The 24,776-nt window shown below is 36.9% G+C and overlaps 1 protein-coding gene across 4 annotated transcripts; it reads left to right on the top strand.

Moving 5' to 3' along the window:
- The first annotated feature begins 121 nt into the window (after positions 1–121).
- Positions 122–24,776, top strand: sycp2 (synaptonemal complex protein 2). Of its 4 annotated transcripts, none has more exons than XM_077570328.1 (44): positions 122–238; positions 726–780; positions 1,867–2,001; positions 2,098–2,231; positions 2,315–2,417; positions 2,511–2,535; positions 2,807–2,889; positions 2,972–3,063; positions 3,145–3,179; positions 3,273–3,415; positions 3,801–3,853; positions 4,497–4,542; positions 4,698–4,802; positions 4,890–4,950; positions 6,613–6,761; positions 7,710–7,778; positions 8,156–8,245; positions 8,320–8,392; positions 10,981–11,108; positions 12,546–12,609; positions 12,694–12,739; positions 12,851–12,930; positions 14,860–15,158; positions 15,532–15,650; positions 15,774–15,792; positions 15,877–15,944; positions 16,019–16,064; positions 16,144–16,187; positions 16,308–16,356; positions 16,483–16,642; positions 16,768–16,832; positions 16,923–17,078; positions 17,226–17,343; positions 19,135–19,217; positions 20,614–20,829; positions 20,944–20,989; positions 21,173–21,280; positions 21,556–21,746; positions 21,905–22,005; positions 22,181–22,280; positions 22,405–22,463; positions 23,889–23,964; positions 24,128–24,184; positions 24,486–24,776. In XM_077570328.1, exons 2-44 carry the CDS (start codon positions 769–771, stop codon positions 24,543–24,545), a joined length of 3,966 nt encoding a protein of 1,321 aa, XP_077426454.1. In that variant the 5' UTR covers positions 122–238; positions 726–768; the 3' UTR covers positions 24,546–24,776. The 4 variants fall into 4 exon arrangements, with proteins under 4 accessions (XP_077426454.1, XP_077418935.1, XP_077413246.1 ...); XM_077562809.1 differs by having other exon boundaries at positions 14,800–15,158; positions 16,926–17,078; XM_077557120.1 differs by having other exon boundaries at positions 14,800–15,158.

Raw genomic sequence — 24,776 nt, 5'->3', positions numbered from 1 at the left:
ATAATGGTATATTTGGTTGGGTCGAAATGGTAAATGCTTATGTTGGTTGTATTTGTTTATTCACTGACAATAAATAAATAAATATCACACGCTACGCTACTGGTTTCCGTCGAACAAGTACCCGGATGTTGGACCATCTGTGTTTACTGTTTGACAGTCACCGTAAGAAGTGGGGAAATTGCCGCCTGTTTATTGGACAAAAGGATTTGGCGGTTGTACACCAGAGCGGAGGACGAGAGTAAGAACATCTCCTTTTAAGACGATTTACAGATTACTGTCACTGTTTCAATTGTAGCTACCTCGCTTTCATATAAATTATATTGTATAGCTGTTTAACATGCTTTAAACATTCAGTCTTTTGACGAATCCATGCCAGGCTAAACTTTTTAAGATTTAGGTTAGCTAGCAGTAGCATAAACCGACGCCGTATGCTAATGTGGCAGCGTTGTTCCTTTTGTTGTAGGCCTATGTACAGATGGAACGATGACATTTTGCGACGTATTCTTTACATTCAAAGTTCTCAGAAAAACAAAAGAAGGAAAAATGTGTAATTAGTCTTCGCGGCATAGTCCCAATTCACACGCACGCAGAGAGCAGAAAGTGACGAGATTTGTTTTTCAGGAAGTAAAGTGCACTACAAACCGAACAGGTTGAACTTAATTTGACCGCTAAACCTTTTTTTAGTGTCACTGTCTGAAAATATATGTTTTCCCTCTTTCCCCCAGATGTTTTGAAGACACTACCAAATTCCACTGAAGCAAAGAAAGAATGGCCTCAGAGGTATATAAAACATGTCATGTTGCAGTGTTCCCAACCTTTATTGAGCCAATGCATATGCTGTTACTTGAGAAAAATCTTACAGCACCACCAAACAAAATGCTACAAAAAAGTTGTTCTTATTAGTACAATAAATTTTCATGACAATTTTTCTACATTAAAATAAATGGAGATGTCAGTCATCTGTTCCAGCCAACACAAAAAATATTGTAATATCCATCCATCCGTTTTGTGAACCACTTATCCTTTCTATGTTTGAGAAAGAAAGAAAAAAGAGCACATCACAATTGTTCTTTATAAAAGCAAACATGAATGACTTAATTCGAATGTACAAAATTCTAGTTTGTGCATCAAGGTAATTCAGTGTGCATTGTAATTTTTTGGGTGAGTGTGCCTTGGCCACCAGGGGGCAGAAGAATACAAAGTAAGTAGATTTGATGCTGAAGCACAGAAGGAAGCTATCACAACTAAGCTGCCATAATAGTAGTAGAATTTTTACGCAGAGGATAAAAAAAATATATATATATATATATGTGTATCTATATATGTGTATCATTGCCTATGAGTATTGTTGCATTCTCTGTGAATTACCACTATAATGATGCTAGTTTTGCATTGTGTGTTAATTAGCTAGCTGACTTTCAAAAGACAAAGATGTGTGGTTTAGTTAAATACACATGTAATTCTCTTTGTTTTATGTTAACTGCTTGAAGCAATCACTTGGCCTCTTCGTGCGCATAATTTAAAAAAAATTGCTCACAACTCACGACAAAAAACTCAAACTCATTTCTCAAATGTTGATGTAACACTATATGTACCTTTATTAGTGTATGGAAAGCAACAGAGGTACTACGATCAAATGAATTAGCATGTTATTGTTCTGCCTATTCATCCATGTTGTTGGTTGATGGATATATGAACAAAGATACATTACATTATTTTTTGTAAACTAATAAAAAAAATGGACCAATGAAGTGAAATTAGGTAACACAGGAATATACATTTAAAAAAATGTATGTGATCACCCGGGCATTTTATGAAGCAATGGTGGAAAGTAAATGACAACAATAGAAATATTTGTGTTTGCAGTTGGAGAAAGCAATCACTGATGCATTCAAGAACAAGAACATTACAGCTCTGAAAGGATTCCTGCAAAACAACACAAATGAAGCACTCAAATGTTCCGCGCAGTTTCTCAACAAATTGGACAAGTTTGTCACTTGGGTCAGATATTTTGCATGCTCTCTTTTGTAATGGATGTTGTGTCCTATGTGCTGGATCATATGCTTAATGAAACCATATTTATTTATTTTTTAACAGAGCTTGGATGAAAAACACTTAAATGCTGCTTGTGTGGCTTTCGCAGTCCTCCATATTTGTGGGAGGAACCTGAAATTTCCTGCAGGCAGTCAAGGAATTACAGGAATAATACATCAAGGCCTGATCCAAAAGATAAGTATATTAACTGTAAACAAATAGTAAATGGATTAATACAAAAGGAAGAACACTTGTTAATTGATCAGATTTTTCTGCACATGTTTCAGTGGTTTGACAAGTGCAAGCAACTGTGGATTCAGCACGGACCACAGTGGGATAAATCCTTGTCCACGCTGTCAGAGGACTTCTTCGATGCTGTAACGGTGAGATAATGTCTAAAAAGCCAGTACAAAGTCTATTGTACTTCCACATATTCTATTGCATATAAGGAAGGGATTGAATTCCTTTGTTGACAGATGGTCCACAAAGCCTCCAAAGAAGGTATGTTTGTTAATGTCTTTGTTTCCCCTCTCATTCTTCATGTTAATGTGAAAGTATTTGTATTATTTTATTTGGGACATGCACGGAGAATGTGAACCTCATGCTAGACTACTGTGCTGATCATATTATTAAATTCATAATGACCTTTTTTTCCTCTGCATAGAATAAGCAATATAAGGACAGATATACATATAAGATATCAGATTTAGTTCGGAATTGTAGCAATTCCGTGATGAATTTTCAATGACTGTGATGCCTCATATATTTACAGGAATGATGGGAATCCAATGCTTCTTGTATTCTGTTGGCCAGTTGGTATACAATGTCAGAGTTTGCGTTACCATCAGAAAAGAGGTTTGACCTGCCAATTTTGATGAGCATTAAACACTTTTGTGTTATTGCATACTCTTGAATCTAATGATTAATGTCTGCATAGGCAATCTGTGCATTGAACATAATTCTGAAAAAAATGGCAGTGTCACCTGGGAAAGAAAAGTTCCTGACCTCACAGGAGGCCTCAGATATGATGTATGTGAATTTCATTTTACAGTTAGTATAGTTGCAGTTATTTAAATATGTTCACTCATCTTATTTATCATAATTCCATAGGATGAAGCTGGCTGGTCAGATAATGCTGTGTGGGGGTAATCATTGTTTTAAACAACATATTCATGTTCTCTTTCTGTGCTTTTATCCATGAACATACAAAACTGTGTAACAAAATCTGTTTGCGTCAGATTACGATTTACAGGTTGCTCTGATTGAGGTATTATTCCGAATGACCACTCCTGACCAGAGAAAGAAGCTGAAGGCTCTCTGGTTCAGCGTGGCTGAAGTAGCCTGTGCCTTTGGCCAAATCCACCCTTCGGAGTTTGAGGCGGTAACGCATTCATTATGACCGTGTTTCCCAACCTTTTTTGAGCCAAGATACATATTTTATCTAAATTAAAATAAATACACTATCACAACACAAAGTGGATCTGCAGTGTACAGTACATTCTGCCATCGAGTGTAAGAGCATTATTTGTTCTGTCGCTACAGTACAGAGAGATGAATAAAGGAATAAATAGATGAGCAAAAATGACCTTATTTTCAGATTAATAAAGTGAATTTCCCCCAGCACACCCGATCATCTCTCATAATAAGCCACTGGTTTATTGGGTTGGGAATCACTGTATCATGTCCGTTATCGGCATTTACAGTTTATGGCCTGAAATGCATTGCAATTGGAATGCCACTTTTCATAACAACCTCTTTGATTTTAGGATTGTCGCACATTTCTGATCTTCGTGAATGGATTACAGGGAGACAGTAGAAGGTACACCAATGAAATAAAATTGAACTTCCCAAGATAAAATCGAATTTCCAAGATGTGTTATCACAATTTCTGTCTTAAAATATGTTAAATGTTAGTATTTCATTTGAAGGGTTCATTTTATCCTTACTAGAAATTAATCGAGAGTAATAATGGCCAAAACGGGCAACACGGTGGTTAAGCGATTAGCACATCCGCCGCGCCATGTTTCTCTCTTGTGTTTGATTGCTGGGGTGACTCCACACCGGCTTTACTGAGAGGTAAGGGGCTTCCTTCCCGCGTAGCATTAGTTATGAGGTACGGGGTTCGAACAGCTTACGTCATCGCAACATCCCGTTTCGGCTGCGTTGTTGTTCTTGTGACACAAGTCTTTGGGGTACAAACCAAAAATGTGCTTTTGGGAAAGTTTTGGTTGACGAATTTGCATTCGCTGCATTACTAGTAAAAACTCATGCAAAGACTATCCCTTAAAAACACCCTCCAGCTGCTCAGCTGTATAGCGGGTGCACAAACGCTGGACCGCCATACAGTGAGGGTTCACTGTGATATTCTCTTCATTTACCCCTTGCTTGAAAACTGTTTATTTGATGGATGTTGCGACATGATGATGTGTTTATTTGACCTAAAAATATCTTCTCTGCTGCAGAGTGATATCGTATCCATGTTTGGATGTTTATCTGGACAATTTCCAGGTCAGTAGCTGTGGCTCTAAATTATACCTTGGTTGAGCACATTAAAAAAACACAAATACATTGGTTACATGATAATTGTTTTGTTTGATGTTCAGGAATGCTAATTTATTGTGTGTAATGCAATTGGTCTAAACAATTATTGCTCATGCTGTCAGCTTCTGAGACCCGCTGATGATAAGCTTGACAAATTCTGGATTGACTTCAACCTCGGCAGCCGAAGCATCTCATTTTATTTTTCATTTGCTGATGAAAAGTCTCTGGTAAGTCAGTATTGATATTAAATATACAATTTGTTTCATTTGCAATATAAATCTGAATGATTGACTTTTGGCATCCTCTTCATATAGACAGGTCTCTGGGATTCAATCTGTATCCCTGAGAAGGCAATCCGCAGCTACACTGTTACAGGTACATTGCATATGAGACACATTGCTGCTCAGTTCGTGTATTTTTTCGAGGCGTGACATCATTGTGGACTCGCTGAAATGTGGGCACTGGGCACCGTCATTGACGGGAATTAACGATTGACTGAAGTGCCCACCTTTGTAGCTTACTTAACTGCACTTTACAGAACTAATTCGTAAAAACGAAGTCATCCATAGATACAGATATATTTGAGAATAGCACGCCAAAATCTCATAATATACTTTGATTCAGGCTGCAACTGTGTCCACAAATACAGGATAATTGCAATAAATGCATTAAAGGGGAAGTAGTAAGGAGTAGGGGTGTTATAAAAAATGTATTCGGCAATATATCGCGATATTACAGCGCGCAATTCTCGAATCAATTCCATATGCGGCCGAATCGATTTTTAAACATACATTTTTTTATGGGAATATTCAACAAAATGTCTTACTTAGGGTTAGGATTCACACATTAAGCATGGAAGAATGTTATATTAATGGAATATTAAGCCTTAATATTTTATTTCAGTGCTGTTCAAACATGAAACAGACTGCAACCTGTTTGTTAAATGCAGTGGCTCAGTTATAAGCCTGAATTTTCAGATAAATAAATACATTTTCCTACAAATCTTACAGTGTACATGTACAAGTTTACTGATTAGTATTTTATAAATTTGAGTACCAAAAAAATAATCGCAACAATCAATTTATAGATTCGCATCGGGATTAATCGGTATTGAATCGAATCGTGACAGATGAATCGTTATACGAATCGAATTGCCAGGTACTAGGCAATTCACACCCCTAGTAAGGAGTAATGTTTATGTTGTGCTGTTGAGCAGTATGCCTAATTCTTTTTTTATCCTATTATCAAATATACTGCAATAACAGTTCTGTGATGATGTTCTTGGCAAAATGTAATCAAATAGGGAAGTTTGGACAAATTGTTATGGAACTGAATAGGTTAGCAGCTATGTGACTGTAGATAGTGTTAAGTGTGGAATTACAAAGTAAAAAAAGAAGAAGAAGAAAACAATATATTTTGGAATAAGGCTGTACAGTAAAACAAAATGTGGAAAATGTAAGTGCAGTTTTTGTGCTGTACATGCAATTTAGATGTCTGGGTTTTATTCATTGAAAAAATGGTACTCAATTTGATTTGTCAAGTGGTTGGTTGCACAAAAAAAAAATCTGGCTACATTTTTAGGTAAACTGTACATGTAATTAAAAAAAAGTCTGGATTGAGATGATTTTATTGTGTGCAACCACTTCATGAAATAACTTTTTTTCCCCAGTGTGTGTTGTGACTCAACTGTTTTCGATACGTGTCACTTGAAATGTACATGTAAATAGACAAGCAAATGTAGGCAGTACATTGAAATTGGACAATTTGACATGCTTTGTAAATTCAACCTTTGATTTCTCTGAATCTTAGTTCCTTCCAAATTTATGGGGGCAGTCAGGGGAAAGCCCCTCTCATAAAGCCATGTTGATCTGAGATATTGTGAATCAAGCTCTTTCCATCCCAAACATCATTGATCTCCAACCTTACGAATATTCAGAAATATATTCCTGGTATCCTGATTGCACTATACCTTATATCTTACAGTCTACCACTAAATTAACATCTGACTTTTTGTGTATGTTTGTTCAATCCTTCCAGAGAAGGGACCAAAGCAATTTTTACAGTTACAACTGTCTGAAGAGGTCATGGCGGGTAGCGTAAAAGGATCAAGTATCACCATCACCTTCTGCTCCACCTTAAACATCCGGCAGGCTGTTACTAGTGTCTATGGAAAAAGAAAAGAAAAAGTAAAGCAGATATACACATTTATAATCACACTAACAGAAGTGCATTTCTAATAGTTAGATAAATCACAATTGCAGTTAAGATCGAGGTCACCGGTAGGAAAAAAAAGTTTGTAACACATGCATTTGTTATTCAGCACTTACCGTAAATTAATTTGATCTACCTAATTCCTCAATCTGGGCACAACCAACTTCAGCATTTGGGAAAACTAGTGAAAGTACTTTTGGCTCAGGTAAATAGTGGAACCCTTTAGCAGGGATGAGGATAGTGGAACCCTTTAACAGGGATGAGGACAGAACACCCATAGGAGCGTTAAAGGTCTACAATGCCTTTTGTTTTGCACATAATGTCTTCAACAGCAACAAATGTGACAAAATCTGATGTTTAGTCTTGGGTGACAAACGTCCTCTTTTGCCTGGACATGTCCACTTTAACATCCTTTCCATGTGTCTGGATGGGTTTCATAAATTACATAATGAAAATGTCCAGATTTCATAGTGCGGCAAATGGGAGGCGGAGTACATAGTGTTACCACAACTTCTAGACCGTAGACTGCTCCCAAGTCTATCACGAGGTTTAAGTCAATTAAAGTGTCTTACCATGTCTTATCATTTAAGTATCTCGAGCCCGGGCCGAGTGTCCTGTTTTTTGGAAATGTATATATTACATGTATGTGTATCAATAAATGATATACATTAACATGTATTTAAATGTTGTCCAAAGACACCAGCCATAATGAAAACAAGATTTTAGCAAGTTGGGCCTGAGAGCGTCATGTCATCAACTCATTACTGTATACATTACTAGTTATAGTGGCATACCAAAAAAGTCAGCTAACTTGTTTTCTTGGTTTGGTCACATGACATTCTGCATAAACCATAACAGATTTGCACTATATAGAATAGATATTTTTAAAAAACATCTGGTGAATTACTTTCCTTCTTTGGCAGAGCACAGCAGGAAAGACATCCTCTGTGAACATGACACTTAAAATTGTCATTGACGAGGACAAATCCCAGGTAAAGTGCACTTTTGAACTATTAGACAGTTACAGATGGGAAATCATTTTGGTCCCTTGTTGAATTTGTAAATTGAAATGAACATACTCCAATTTTTATAAGCAAGGCAACTTTATATAGCAAATTTCAAACATTGTCCTTGACACAACCAAAAGTACACCTAGAAGCAAAGACGTTTCTTTTGCGGCCCAGGCGAACCTCAAACTATATTTCCATGATCAAAGAACAACCATAACATTTGAGATTGTTGATATAGTTGTATAGTAAGTGAGTAATGCAGGGGATCAAATAATGATTTTTTTTTTTTTTTTTTACTGTATGTGACTGCATGTATGTCAACTTAGATTGAAGTGTGGTATGTTGTCACTCTCCAACAGAATGTTGTCCCAGAGAGTCAGGTGTCTCTTGGTGACGGTGACAAGAACACGGCTTCATGTCTTGGAACTGCAAAGCCGACGTCTTTACATGTGACTTTTTGTACTTTACAGAGTGTTCTGAATTTTTACAAATTGATTCTCAGTCATAGTAATTTCCTTCCCAGATCTCAGCCGATGTAATTTCTGGGTTGACCACCTCCAGCAACAGAAGTTCAAAAGGGAGCATACAAAAAACAAGTATGTGAACTGTACTATAATTGGGTGGCCAACTTTAAAGCATAAGAGCCTTGAACGGGGTACCCCCATTTGTACAGAGCCACAATACCGCAGCAACAGTAGCTTACAATGTCTGGCTAAAATTTTTAGGTGCACCAAGACAATTTAGCCATTTCTACTATTTCGGGTTACTCTTTCTTTACACAATTAACTAGTACAACAACAGTAAGCATATGCGACTTGCTCTGATTAAAGGGTCCACACATATGTTGCAAAAGTTAGTTTTGAGTTCTTGACAAAAATAGATCACATGGTCAAAAATTCAGATTTTAAAGTTTCTCTACTTCCCCACTTTAAGGTCTCTTTTTCCATTTCCCAGCAGCCTAAAAGTTTAAATTGTTGTCCAAGTGTATGAATATAGGTGATTAGTAGACAACGTGCATCATTAACCAGTGTGTTTTTAACTGAATTGAAACAAGCTTGTCTTGGGGAACCTGCCTCAAAATACTGTAACCCAGAATTCCTCCCCTCTAACGTCATTTTACAAATGATTTAGATTAGGGTCCACCAATTCCAGTCCTCGAGGTCCGGAGTCCTGCAGGTTTAAGGCCCTGTCCAGATGGAAGCAAAGCCGGCTTTGTTCCTCAAACAAATCTGGTAAACACAGAAGCATTTCAAGACTTGCGTTTGTCCAAAAGAAGATGCTCAGGACGTTAAACGGCTGTAATGTATATGCCAAGTCTAGAGTGGCGTTGTAGCGCAGCCACAAGCAATTAACAGAAAGCGTAGAAGAAGAATCAGCAAAGAAGACAAACACTTTTTTTTCTATTACAATCTACAGAACAAAAATGACTTTGCATGTATCAAAACAACATGAAAAAGACACAGGAGAAGTGACAATGGCGGTTGATTCAAGTACAACACAGCTTGTTGAATGTGGAAATAAAGTGGCAAAATATTTTGCTACAAAAGCATAAGCAAGCTAAGGAGGCTGCGCAAAACAACTACGACACGGCTATCCGCCATTGTTGTTGACAGACTGACGGTTCGCGTGCAGTCCCGCGAGAATTGGCGCATACGTCATCAATCTGCGACAATGCGTCGCCATCGAGCTGCGACCATTACGTCATCACTGGAGGCGTATCCTGCATATGGTGTCCAGACGGACGCGTACGGGGCGCGTTTTGAAATCTTTTCACTCAAGTGATCGGTTTCGTTATCTATTTCCTCAGCACAGGTGATGTCTTTTTCAGTCGACAGTAAGTAACAAAATGTGTTTTTAAAGGTTTTAATTGTTCATGAAAAATAATGAAGTTATCACATTAGTTGTAGAAAAAAATATTATCTTCTTACCGTTAAAAATGGCTCAGTGAGTCAAGTACTGGCTTTTATGGACCTTTGAAAGATGTATGTGCCAAAACTTTAAAAGCAGTATTCCTAAAAGTAGGGATTTCAATCCGACGACATTGAAATTGCTGTAACGTCATAATTTTTTTTGAGGTACTTAAATAAAAATACTAATAATAATATAAATTAAAAAAAAATATATATATATATATATATATATATATATATATATAGAGAGAGAGAGAGAGAGAGAGAGAGAGAGAGAATATTTCAAAGGTAATTAAGTGTAGAATTAGAATCTAATTAATATCTCAATTTTCATTTTTTTTTTTTTTTTACCCATGAGGACCTTTTAGCCAGAGCCGGTCACATATTCTTAAATTACTATCTCCCTTACCGTGTCAAATAAAAGTGACTGCGCTTTTATCATTATTATTATTATTATTATTATTCATCTTTTCCATGGCAGCACAGTAGGATCATGCATAGCACATTGGCCTCACAGTTCATAGGGTCAGGGTTAGTGTCTTGACTTGGGCTTCCTTCTTCTGTGGGTCTGTTCTTTGTATGTTGGTATGTTTTCCACACATTAGCATGGGTTTTCTTGGAGTACTCTGGCTTCCTCCTAAATTCTAAAAACATGCAAGGTAGATTCATTAAAGGCTAAAATTGTCCATTGGTGTGAATATTGAGCATGAGTGGTTGTTTGTACTCGAGGGCCCCTACTCTGCATGCTTTGTTCTTTCCCTCCTCCAACACACCTGATTCAAATGATCAAAATCATTATCAGGCTTCTGCAGAGCTTGCTGAGTTGATCATTTGAATCAGGTGTGTGTGACAGGACAGTGGCTCTCGAGTCTTGAGGATCGAAGTTCCATACCCTTGATCTAAAACATGCACTATAAGGACCCTCGAGGATCGGAGTTGGTGACCCCTGCTCTAGACCAGGGGTAGGCAACCCTGGTCCTCAAGAGCCGTAGTCCTGTGTGTTTGGAGACATCTAAAACAAGCAGGACTGCACCTCTTGAGGACCAGGGTTGCCTACCCCTGCGCTAGACCCTGATGAGGACACTGTAAAGAAAATGCATATATCTTTTCTATAACATTTACTGATATACAGTAGTTGGCCTTTTCATGTTGACATCCACAAAATTTGGCCAAACTGTTGAGCTTTAGTCTAAGATGTGTCATTATTTCTGTGAACATTTGAGGAAAATATACTCAACTACTACTACTTGCTACTTCCTGTTTCTGTTAATTAGACAAATTCACCGAGAACAAAAGGAAACCATCTCTGGAGATATTTTGTGCTTCTGATAGAAGGTTGAGTGCAAACCTGGCAGAAGAAAAGACCACTGAAGAAACCTTCAAATATGTCAGGACAAAGCAGGTATGGATTTCCATTTATTGCAATAATTTGTTTCAAAAAGTTAATAGTTTGTATTATAATTAGTTCACCACACACAAAGTGAACAATTTGAAGCTTTAATTTGTTTCTGTTTTGATGGTTATGTCAGAATGACACAAACATAAACATCCAATGTTTCACAAAATTGAATATTAGGACAAAGCTCAACATTATAGGCTCCCTGTGTCCCACTCTTGTCAGCTTGTTAATGCAGAACAACTGCAGAGGTTTTCCTGAGATTTTAAATGGTCGCATTCTGGTGTATTAGGTTTCAGAATCATGGAGAAGACTGCTAACCTGAGAGTTGTGCAGGAAACCATCACTTACATCCTTCATAGGGAGCAAAGATCTCTCAAAGAAATTGCAAAACATGTTGGGTGCTCACTGTATCAAAGTACATGAACAGAGGATAGGGGAACTGTGGCTGAAAAAATATGCACAAGTGACGAATGGAGAGGATGTCAAGAAATAAATATAAAATATATATAAAATATTTTATTTTGACGGTGGCCTCACCATGTTGGCTGTGTGTCACGTCATGGACAGAATGAACAATTGCTTGACTAGTCTTGCTCACGGTGCCCATGAGTACATTTTAGGAAGGTACATAATTTTGTAAAATGAGACTATGAATATGTGTATCTTTTTTTTCTACATGTTGGTACCAGCAAACATAAAAAATGTTAAAAAATATATTTTTTTATGAATTTGTGTATATACGGTGGGATGATTTTGGATCATTTTATATATGGGAGGGGAGGGGGTGTTTTACGGTAGATTATTTTTCATAATCGTTCACCCTATTGTACATGTATACAAATGACATCACTTTTAATATTACACTGACCGTGTCTTTAAAATAACACATTAAAGAGACATGATCATTGTTAAACGTGGTAATTGTAACTACAGCAAAGCATACTGGGAAATGCATCCTCGTCAGATTGAAGAACGCCTGCATTCCATTCTGGGAATCTACAACACAGAACCTTACCCAAATATAAACTTGTTGCCAGGAGAAGTTGCCAAGTACCAAGCTTTAAAAATTTTTTAATAAAAATTAACAGCAAAGAAAGTTGGAAGTTTCTATTTAACTTTCTCTCAAAAGAGTAATTAATTATATTTTCAGTTTTGTTTAGTGTTTTGTAGCATGTTCATATTTTAAATCTAGATAATGTTAACGTTTTTATTTAGAGTTAAGTTCAAGTTGACTTATTCATGAATAATATTGTATCCTGTCTTTTTCGATTCACATTTTTGCCCAAAAACTTTTAGTTTTAGTCTGTTCAGTTAATGTTCTGTTCTATTCTGTTCTGTTTGGTCCCGCAACCTAAAGCATGTTTTGAATTTTGTTTCTCTGTGCAATTGAGTTGACACCCCTGCTATTGGGAATTGTTTTGTTTTTTTCTTGTCCTACAGAACATACCAGTAGTAAGACAATCAGAAAGGATGCAAGCAGGTCAGGTTGCATACCAGTCTCAGGGTAGGTATTGTAATTGCTCAGTCCCAAAAACAGAGTATATTTATAAAAGAAGTATCACTCTCTCTTTCTCACACACACTTCCAGAAGGTTCATTTGTGCCAGACACCCAGCCTTTAACGGAGCAAAACGCGTAAGAACAGCAATAAAGCGCCGTAGCTTATTTATTGCACATATTGTTATGTTTAAATGGTATACCGCATGTGATCGTGTTTCTGATTATTCTTATGTGTTCATCTTGTAGGCGTCAGAGGAACAAACATCCAGTTTCAGAAATACCCAAAAGGCCTATAATACAAAAAAACAATCCTCTGCCAAATTCAGGTAAGAAATGTGCACACACAGTATCATCACTAAAAGTAGCAATGTGACAAGTAGGCTGCCATCTTGGTGGAATTTTCTAAAAGAAAAGGAAAAAAAATGTAACAAGCAATTCAAACGCCTGTAAAGTCCTCAATACTAAACATGTTCAAGAAAAAAACAATGGTCACTAAATACATGACTAGAGAGTGCAACGATTAATCGACCCCTTATCAATTCTCAAATGAATCAATAATTATTTTTGATAATCGATTGTTTTGATATTTTATTTAATTTAAAATTGTCCAAATGCTTGGAATTTCAGCCCCTCAATAGTAAATATTCTCCGATTTCTGTAGTCCTCATGAAAGTGGACGGATTTCCTTGCTTTTACTTTGGAAATCAATTATCAATATTTTTGCCTGTTTTCTTTCTTCATGTTACAGACCAAACTAATAAAGAAAATTGACGACCACTTAAATGACTTTGTGAAATTGGCTGTTACTCAAGATTTGAGGCCTGATATTGATGGAACGTTTGAAGACTAAAAAAAAGTTTCAGGAGCAAAATAAGCCTACTTCATATAAAATGCTCCTGTGAGAGACATTTGAAGACACAGAATATTTGAAAATATTAGTCAAAACATTTGGTTCCGAAGAGGTTGCTTTGGTTGAAGCCTTTCTGGCATGCACTGCCACAAATTGTATTGTTTTATGTTTATATTTCCAAGGCAGGGGGATAAGTTCATCCCTTGAGTTTGTATGTTGTTTCCAGATCTATGTGTAAATGTATATGAATTAAAAAATATTTCTTGATCTTTAACAAGTATTTTTAGAAAAAGTACATATGGTATTTAGAGCCACTCTGTATGTTACACGTGTAACTATAAACACTGAGTCATTATATTGTTGTATTTACAGTAATTTTAGTTAAAATTTTTCAGATTACCCTGACAAAGTGGCATGGGAGAACATGAAATGTTCTAATGACGTGTGACTAAGCAAAATTCAAAACACCATTAAAGGAGCATCTCCGTAAGAAATGAATTCCAAAGTGAATTCAGAATGGCCAATTATTTTAATTTGGAAATTTTATAGAGATACTGTATGTTGAGAAATGAAGCAGCGTTCTACATTTACAGTAGCTCTCGGCCACCGAGCTATAACTATATGACTGTCAGGCTGTCCAAAGTTCACATACATTGGCCTGACTGGGCCAGTACAAATTTAATGAATAAATATGATGAAATCAACACACTTTGGCTTGTTTGATATTAAATATTGAGTTTTACGTAGTTGTATTGATCAATCAGCATTTGTCATTTTACTGGACTGCACACATTTTTTTGTGTACCTCAGGTTAAATCCTTCCATAAGGAATGACTTGAAAAAGATATGAAGCTTGGAAAATGTCAAATATTAAATTTTCAGTTAGATTTTTTAATGCAACAGATGCATTTTTTAAAAGGCTTAAATGATAAAGACGCAAAATGTGAAATAATCATTGAAACCATACAAGCCTAATACTGGTTCTAGAAGAGCCGCCACAACATATTTGATGGTGGCCCACCGGGGCCTCCGCCCAAAAAGGCTTAATACCCTAATAAGTTATAATGTTTTGTCCCGTCCCCCCCCCCCAAATTTGAGCTTGTTTTTTGGACAGATTTTCTTCCAGTGATATTACACAAAAGTATTCCACAAAAAGCTGAATTTCTCAAGTTCAACTTCAAAGTGTTCAGGTGGCATATCCAATCGCACACTCAGCATTTTGACAAACTGTCATATTTGGTCAAACTTGTCACGTTGCTATTAAAATCTATTTAGTGTATTGACTCACAGAATCTTTATTTTGCAAATTGTTGTTTATTTAAAAGCAACCCTGTGATCTTTGTAGAACAATGTTCAAATGTTGCAAAGAAGCAAGTGTGCCCCTTTTCTGCCCAAACGGTTATAGACCGGAATAGGAGAAAGCAGCTCCATAGCAAAAGTACTCGGCACTTGCAGCAGGTAATCAGAGAGAGAAACACAGAGTTTGCACTAACAGAAGGTGCCAGAGCCATGACATTGACGCCTGATCAAAAAAGTGTAAAAGAAAACATTCCAGAAGGCTCAAATGATTTGGAGCTGCATATTCCTAAAGAGGTACAGGCCCAGGGAAAACAACTTGACAAAACAATGAGCAGAGGCAGGCAATCATTGATGGCAGCTTCAACTGAGGCATCTACATCCAATCAAGCAAGAAATTCAAATAAGGTAGGTTGTTCATATATTCCCAAAACAACAATTCATCTAATGCTTTTTATAACAATGATGAATCTGGCAATGTTAGAACAATTGTGAACACACTTGGTGGCTTAAAGCAGTTGTTCTCAACCGTGGTCCTCAAGTACCCCTATACAGCCTGTTTTCCATGTACCCCACAAGCAACACAGGCGTTTCAAACCATTAGCTAATCAGCAAGCCCTGCATGAAGCCTGATAATGATCCTCAGCTGTGTTGGCTGGGGAGAGATGGAAAACAGGCTGGATAGGGGTACTCGAGGACCGGGTCTGAGAACCATGCCACCAAGATCGGCTGTTGCAGATAAACGAAAGCTTGTGACATGATGATACTTTTTGTGTTCTAGAGAGCTATGGAGGCTGTAGGCAACATGGTGAAACTCATCTCAAGCTATCACACCAAAAACAATCAATCCAAGGAAAAAGATGGAAGTATACCTCAGCGCTGTACACCAGCTGTTAGCGGGTACATACCACACACTGATTTTTATGTATTAATCTGTGATGTTCTGCAAGAATTTAACATAGAACAGGTGTAACCATTTACTTCATCTTTTATTTTGAACCTTTTTTTAACATCTGGTATCAGCTTTCTTTCCACTGGTAAAGTAAGTAACTACTACTTCTAATATTTTATTGCTGAGAAGAGCCTTGATATGACTTCATGCTAAAGATTATTTTTACTTCTACAGAAAAATGCACAAGCAGTAGATTTAACCAAATCCCACAGTAAGATCACATCAAATGCTGCAAACAAAAGGTGAAAACATTCAACAGAAAGAGTTGGCATTTTGGATTCACTGGTAGATTTTAATACTTCTCTCTCTTGTACAGAAAAGATGTTTTTGAATTTGACATTGATGAAACATTGAGCATCGGGGTAAATACTTTGTCCATCTATGATATCCGAATGCAACATTTTTCGCTTCTAACCAGTGTTTGCCACATTTTTTGTTTAGGGAACGTTCAATACATTCCTTGGCAAACCTGCCAGATCACGCAAGTATGTCTACTTGTTGGCTGAATTTGGGCTTCTGTCTGGTTAATGAATAGAATGGAGAACAGAATTTGAATTAAAATTAAATTCATTTTATTTCAATAATATGCATTTGTTGTATGGCAGAGATACCCTTGACTCTTCAGTGCACTTTCGCACAACCAGGACAAGACTGGTAACAAAATTACGTTTCCTTTTTTCCCCACACGCTGTAATTCAGTAGTTTTAGCTATGATGAAAAAAAAAATGTGACTATTATAACTCACAACGTATTGATCTGGGTTGGATTTGTATATTGTAGGAGGAGCAGAATGGAAATAATAATTTGTTCAGCGGCAGAGACGATATCAATTCTCTGGATGTCAGCTGGCTACGAGAATCAAGCAAGAAAGCCAAACTCAAAACTACATATGCCCGAAAGCAACCAATCACGTCCAGAACATTACAGCCTTCTAATTCAAGTACAATATATCTTGCTCCAAATCATATTTTAAAATGTTGACAAAATTCTTAAGGATATTAGAATGCTGATAAAATGGTTAATCAACATATTCCCATGCATATTTTTCAATTTCTTCCTCGGTAGTTACGTTTCCAGTTGTACCCCAAATCTTCCCCAAACCTGGAAAAAGCGATGCAAGACTCAATAAGGTAAGGAAGAGCACAGAAATAATGAGCGCATGGTACATTGCTAGTCAGCCGCTAGGTGTCATCATTCACTCAAAGATAATTCATTTGAAGAAGGTGATGGACTTACCGAAGAAAGACATTCCAGAACCTGGCAAACCCTTCAATGTCAACAAAAGACCCAGGCGACGTGCAGCCTTAGCCAAGAGCTATAAAGAGCCAGACACGGATGAGAGCCTGTCAGAATCAGAGAACCCTCAAGCAACCAAGGCAAGGGCCTTTCAGAAATCGTGTCACTTACTCGTTTAAAAAAGATGCATTAAATCACTTTATCTCACACTACATCAGACAACATCTATATCACATAGTGATCATAGGCACCCATACACCTATCAACGTACCGCTGTTTTCCAGCAGGCATGTGAAATTATTCAGACAGACAAGCCCGATGCCACAAGGATCTTTGAACGACAGACGTCAAAGTGTCCTCGTCCTGACCACAGCGCCTCCTCTTCCTCCACCAAGAAAATGCGATGTAAGTAATTAATGTTAAGATAAATTATATTGCAATTAGCAGCATTTGTACTCACTATGTAACAAGGGTATCTTTGATCTGGGCAATGCAATACAGTAGATTGTTAAAACACTGTCTGTATGGCTTTATGTTCAGTGTTATGTAAAGTGATGTGATAATATGTTAACCCCCTTCTTGATTTACTTTTTGCATATTTGTCACATTTAAATGTATCCCATCATCAAACAAATGTAAAGATTAGTTAAAGATAATGTAAGTAAACACTTTAACGCACATTTTAATGTTTTTTCTTATTAATGAGCGGTCTTTTAAATACTTTGCCACCGCGTTTCAGTCAGATTCAAGTCTGTGCTTTGATTAGGCCACTCAAAAAAACTTTTTTTTTTTAAGGCATTCAAACAATCGAGTTTACAAGCGTTTATTGTATTCTACGTAATTTACTAGCAACTTTACTGTTGCCTGTAATTTCCTGTAAATACATAATACAGTGTGTCATTGTAAAATCCATCCATCCATTTTCTTAACTGCTTACTCCTCAAAAGAGTCCCTGGAGCCTATCCCAGCTGGCTTTGGGCAGTAGGCGGGGTACACCCTGAATTGGTTGCCAGCCAATCTCAGGGCACACCGAGACGAACAACCATCCACATTCACAATCACACCAAGCGACAACTTGGAGTGCTCAATTAACCGGCAATGCATGTCTTTGGAATGTGGGAGGAGACATGAGCACCCAGAGAAAATCCACACAGGCACGGGGAGAATAGGCAAACCCCACCCAGGAAGGCCGAAGCCCGGGCTCGTTCTCACGCCCTCAGCGCTGGGAGGCGGATTTGCTAACCAGTCAGCCACCATGCCGCCCTTGTTGTAAAATCAACCCTCGTTCTGCAGCTGCGTGCATAAATGAATGTTAGCTGAAATGTTGCCTGTATATCGGAAAAATGTGATGTAAAGACAATGCAGGCTGCCCTCGCGCTAAAATATTGTTCTTGTCCTTGCTCCAAAGGCAATACAGGGTCCGCTATTTGCTTTTTCTCCTATAGAGATACTCGCCAAAATCCAACAATCTTTACAGTATTTACCTGCAATCCACATATATACATGCCAAAACATAGTTTCTGTAAAATATACAGTATTTTACCGCTAATTATACAGCAAATTACTGTACTTTCGTTTTACCCATTTTGTTCTTTGTTTTACCCACCATGCATTGCAGTATACAGTTAAATGCTGTAAAATAAAAAAACAAAAAAATGTTGTATTTTTTTTTTTACTGTTGATTTTACAGAAATTTGTTAGTGTGGGTGTGGTCAGTGAAAATCAACTGGAAAATGTGATTAGCCACAGTAAATCCATGACATTGATTTATTAAAGAAAAAAAAACTAAGAACCATTTGCACCTGAATTTTGTTTTCTTAGGTTGTCTTTATCTGAGCCTTACATTAGTTTGATGAGCTTAAACATTAAAGTGGAGAAACTATTACAAAAAAATCTAGAATTTTAGAACAGGGCAAATACATTTTCATGGCACTGTATATGTTAATATCCCTACAGTACCATGAAAACACAGAATTAATTAAAAGTCAAAAATAGGACTAATTTTGATCCACCCAGAAATATCAAGAATAAATATATAGCGATGTCTGATTGCCTACACAACAAATAATTATTTTTTTAAATACAGTATTGATTTAGTCAGAACGGTTTTTGTTTTTTACTGTTAAAATAAGTATTTAATGTTAGTGACTGTATTGTCCATCTAGGCCAGCTTGTGCTTATTTTGAACCTTTGCAGTCACTGAAATGTCCACCCAATCCCTGGAGTTGGCCTTCTCCCCTTTCGTCACCCTGCCACTGTGTTGTTCTTCACCAAAGGAGGTAAGATACTGTCTCGGTACTAGACCGATTATTGGCTGAGCCGATTATCGCTGCCAATAATCGGCATTGTGGTGTTTTTAAAAATATGGCGGCCAGTAAAAGATCAATTTAAAACTGTGTTAACCTCAGAGAAATATTTATTTAGTTTCAGATAGCTTTATAAGAGATACTGTTGACCCTTGTAACTCTCTGCACCTTTTGTTTTTGTTTGAAATTAAAACAAATATACGTGAAAGTTTATCATTTCACTTATTTTGAAATTTTTGTCCCAAAAAATTCCAAAAAATAAATCCTATATAAAACTATGGGGATTTGAAATTTTAAGACACAGGCCTACTGATGACACTCGGACCTCCCTGAGCTTTTTGTTATAATTTTGAGACAAAGATATCTATTGTCTAAGATTGAAAAACATTTGGTGATGTCAATATTTTTCCCCTATTAATGAAAATGTTTATTGTCTCCTTGACGACCATTAATCAGTATCAGCCCTAAAAAAAAAAAACATCGGTCAATCGCTAGTATTGCCTCCTGATTAGATTATTATTATTATTATTATTATTATTATTATTATTATTATTATTATTATTATTATTATTATTAAAGGTTGCTTCCAGCATAAAGTTGTTTGAAAACTAAACTCAGAATCCAATTCTGGTGGCTTAATGGTGGTTGCCTAGAATTTGTCAGCTTTGTGGATATACACCTGGCACATGAAAGTCACTGATGATACTTGGTGCTCAAGTGAAGTTCACAAGATCAGCATGAGCTAAAGGTGCAACAAATACACAGACCTTCATCGTCATTCAACTTGATTCTCACTAAGTGGGTCTGTGATGTGAAATTAAAAGAGCCGGAAGAGCCTGATCTTCTTCATGTTTGTGAGATCACTTGAGAGGTCTGCCTCAGAGGATTGGATTCTTGACTGTTTTTCGAAGATCGTCTTTGTATATGTGGGGAGCTGTGTTGAGAGTATCGGAGCATCCCACACACATAATATGACCAAAGCTGTTAATTGTTCACTTTTTTAAATCATTAATTGTGGGGTCTGCCAAAGATATATATATATATATATTTAAGATTTTAAAAAAATTTCAGCCGCTTGTATTCAAGATCTTCTTTCAGTCACGACCCACAGCTCGTGACCATAGGTGAGGGTAGGAACATAGATCGACCAGCCACTATAGAGTCTGCATCACTGCAGGTGCTGCACCGATCCGCCTGTTGATCTAATTCCTAATAAGTGACCCGCGAATAGGCAGGATTTCAGTGTAGTAATTTTTTAAACACAGCACTGTATACATTTTTATCCATGTCAGTATTGTATCATTTGGCATATTTTCTGTCCATCATTTTGACATTGTGTGCTTTTTCCCCCCTGTTTCTTTGTTTTTAGAAAAGTGTGATCCAGCTGTCTTCACTTCCACTACCCTTTTCTCCCTTGTTGGCACCCTCAAAGCTGCCCCCCATCACCGCTTCACATATTTCTGAATTGCAGCTGAATTGCAGCTTCAGTCAGGAATCTGTCTCTCAGGTTTCCCTCAGTCTGTCTTTTACCAGTGGAGTTCAGCAAATGCCAAATGCCTCACAGGCAAATAGTCAGAAAACAGAGGTAGGTTTGTCACGTTGTCTGATGTAGGTGGATACGTTTGAAATTTTGAAACTTTGAAATTCTGTAATAGCCATTGTCAAATATGAACAATTGCATCACTTTTCATTCTGACAGAAAACACCACATTCAAATGAAGATTGTCCTGATAGTCTTGTCGTAGGTAACTTTGATTCAACCAATTTTCTTCTTATGCATTTCCATTTTGCTGCAGGTAACCATAGAGCAAATGTCTCTAGCTAGCACTTGAAGATGATTGATATAACCATTTTGCAAAGGCTTCTGAAATGATGAAAGGAAGCATCTGTCCTACGTAAAAAGTTACTTCGTAACATTTTGATGACAGGACCCAACCGGAAGCGCCGCATCTCCTTGTCCAGTAATTCCGACGAGAAAGAGAGGCAAAAAAGGAAGTGCCCCCCACGCTTAAAATCTCGTGTGTTATTCAACTCCTGTAAGAAAAAGTTATTACACTTACATTTTTATTCAAATCATGTATTGCATTAATTGAGACAAATGATCTCATAGTATTTTTGTTTTGTTTTTACAATAATAGTGCAAGATTAAACTAATGGTACTGTTTGCTTTAGCAAAGTTTAGCATGATGAGCCAGGCCACCATTGCAAATGTGTCTGGATAATTAAATGTTAAATAAATAAAATGATAATTATTGAAAAGTCATTATGAAGTTCTCTCATCGGCCTGCGGATTTATAACTGTGAATTATAGTTTCAGAGGAGAGCAGTGAAGATGAGATCAGCCATTTGGTGACCACTTCCTTCTCAGTGATGACAAATCACTGGAACACTGATGAGGGAAATGGAGATATAGACGTGGAGGATTTAGAGTTACCGGATGTTGGAGTTAACCTGAGTTGTCTTTCTCCGCAACTCACTGCCAAACTAAAGACAAAGTTCCAGGTTGAAAACATGTTAATGTATTGGATATAATCACTAACTGTATTACTTCACAGTGAATACAATTTTACATTTGTAATTGCACTTTCAAATGCCTATTAAGGCTAACTTTCAAACACTTGACATGTTTTTTAAAAGACTGTCTTTGAAAATGTTTTTAGATTCAGAACGGCTTCAAGACAATGGACGCTTATTACAAAGAGAACATGAATATTGTCCAGCAACACATCTCCTCTCTCAGCACAGAACTTTGCAAACACAGGTCAGTCACTAGGTACTTAAACATTTCCAGTGAAACATTTTTGAAAAGACACATGTAATACAAGTACTATGGCCCATGAGCATGGCTGCCGAAGGCCAGTTATTTCCGCCAAATGTATTTCTCTCCTTTTTAGATGAAATATTTAAATGGTGTGTTTTCCTCATATACTGCACAGGATGCAAAAGTGTGAAGATGTAAAGAATATATTTCTGCAAGAGATTCACAACCTGGAGCAGGGGAAGGCTGTGCTGAATAATATGGACAAAGACCTGAATGTATACCTTACCTCTCATATCTAAGCATACAAAACAAAGTCAAACCAAATTGTCTTCTCAAATAAGAGTGTATGGTTTGTTGTGATTTCACCAGTGTGTCAATTGTGTATTGATTATTTTACAGATATGCTTGGAAAAACAGCAGACTTTTTTCCGGTTATATCATGAGCAGGAATCCAAGAGGTAAAAATAATACTCTGTGAAAAATGAGTTCAATAGAATGACTAAAAAATACTTTTTTTCCTTCTGAATTTATAACACTGGTCAACACACATTTTGGTCCCAAGAATGTTTCAACAGTTTTAGGGTATTTTGATTGTTTGCCACAGAATCCAAAAATAACATTGTTTCTTCCAAATTGGCTCTAGTTTTTGAAATATTCCATATTTTTAAGAAATGTGACAATTATGACATTGTGTTTCACTTTATGGTACAACTTTGATGATGCTGTATCTATTTTTGTAAGCATGTCCAATGTCCATACAGTATTTTTTCCTTTTTTTTATATATACAATATCGTGAAAGATGGCAATTGTTATCACAGAGAGGCTTCTATAGGCAAATCATGTTTCATGTGAAAATTAAGCAGAAATAAACACATGCAAAAACAGGTGACATCAAAGCATGAACTACTTTTAATAGCAATAAAAATACTTTTTTATTAGTTGAGCCAATTCAAATGAATTGTCATTTTCAGACTCAGCAGCCCAAACTTTTTGGAATTTGCTGTGGGATAATAAAAGTATTATCAGCACAATTAATATAAAATCCCACGACAACTACCGGAATATTCATCTGCTGGCTGCGTTTACTTACGCTGTTTCCGGCTGTGTTGTGATGTTGCGTAGTATGAAATGTGTATATATAAGTTTTTCGTTTGGCAATCTCTTTGTACAGCTTCATTATTTTGTTGCTTTGTAACCCCTAAAAATAAGTTTCGAAAATTTAAAATCCGATCTTTACCCCAAATAATGAGATGCTAACCTTGCACTGCAAGATGAATTCTCACGATATTTGTGAATTCACAAACTCCATAGAATACATCTTGCACCAAACCCGTTGATTTTCACCGATCCGAACAGCTGGTAGTTCGGACCAATTACAGAGCAACATTGTGTTTGGGGGCAGGATATGCAGCTGTGACGAAACCAGGAAGCGCCAACACCGTAAGAAACAAACTAACCTAACAAGGACAAATGGACGCTGCAATTATTTCTGTTCTCGCAGAATAACTCACCGTTTCCTTGTTGAATGTTGAACAGCAAGAGACGCTTTGTTCATCTTTAGCTGGTACTTTTATCCTTTTATCCCCCCGTACGACAAGAACAAAGATGACAATTTCATCCGTGGCTGTGATCAGTCAAAACAAAAGTTAGGTAGACGTGCACAAGACCGCATCGTCTAATATCGTATTATACAGAATTTCCCGCATTTGCGAGCAAATCACCGTGGAGCAGTCCCAGATTGTAGTTGATATTAACTCCCTTGAGTGAATCACAATTATCAATCTGGCTATTGCCAGTTTAATGAGATGCACCACATTTCTACAATCTCTCAGTATCTTCATTTTTCTAATGTGTGATTTTGTTTGTTTTTTCATCCATCTAGCATAGAGTTCCTGAAGACAACCCTGAGAGACATGCGCTTGAGCCCTGAGTACGAGAAGCCATTATTCGCATCCCAGGTCTGAAGCAGCTTTTATTATAAAATGTCAACTTATGTGTCTTACCAGTTATGTGCCATACTAGTACCATATTGATCTTCTCATTGTCTCATGGGTCAACTTGTGACCACTGTTTCATAGTGTGTTCCATCAACACGCCCTGACAGCATTTCACTGTTTGCAGATGGCTCATCTTAAAAAAGACATGAAGTCAATCCAAGAGAAAGTCCTCAGGACAATGGTAAGTGAAAATGGTGCTCATCAATCAGTTTCACACCAACTCTGTTTGTTCGCTTAAATTTTGTTTCCGACACCTTAGATTGAATTAGTTAAGAACAGGGGTCACAGCTTTAGTGCGAAAGGTTGATTAAAGCTTCTCCACTAGGTCGAACAACTGTGTTCTAAATTTTCATTTGTCAGAATACATGAAATTATTTATATCATATGTGATATACGTTGTGGTTGTCTGCAAACAAGCATTTCTGTCTTGATAGAATTTGCATGGAAGTTTAGTCATCATCCTGCTTGTGTGCATTTTGCAGCACAAGGAGGCCTTGGAAAGTTTGAGGAGAAGTCTGCGTGCCTGGGTCCTTGTTGATTGAAGTTTAAAGTGCAAGCTAAGTTACTCTGTTAGTGTAAATCAGTTCATGTAAGTTACTCTACATGTACGTTGAGTTACATTTACTGTTTACACTACTACTGTTAAAATGGCATATATAAGCTTTACATGTATCTGTTTCATTGATTCTTGTGAATTGACTTTTAAAATCTAAGCTTTGCTAGACTTGCACGTCACTCATTTTTGCGAAATTAAATTGTCTTGTAAAAACTTA

The sequence above is a fragment of the Vanacampus margaritifer genome, chromosome 1 (genome assembly GCF_051991255.1).
Source record: "Vanacampus margaritifer isolate UIUO_Vmar chromosome 1, RoL_Vmar_1.0, whole genome shotgun sequence".
In the NCBI taxonomy this organism is placed as follows: Eukaryota; Metazoa; Chordata; class Actinopteri; order Syngnathiformes; family Syngnathidae; genus Vanacampus; species Vanacampus margaritifer.
The sequence above is the reverse complement of the archived record's forward strand: the minus strand, read 5'-3'. Positions and strand labels throughout refer to the sequence as shown.

Coding starts and splice junctions, on each gene's coding strand:
- sycp2 (XM_077557120.1), top strand. Junction 12,610..12,693: donor GGTTGCATACCAGTCTCAGG/GTAGGTATTGTA, acceptor ACACACTTCCAG/AAGGTTCATTTGTGCCAGAC. Junction 24,185..24,485: donor AGAAAGTCCTCAGGACAATG/GTAAGTGAAAAT, acceptor TGCATTTTGCAG/CACAAGGAGGCCTTGGAAAG.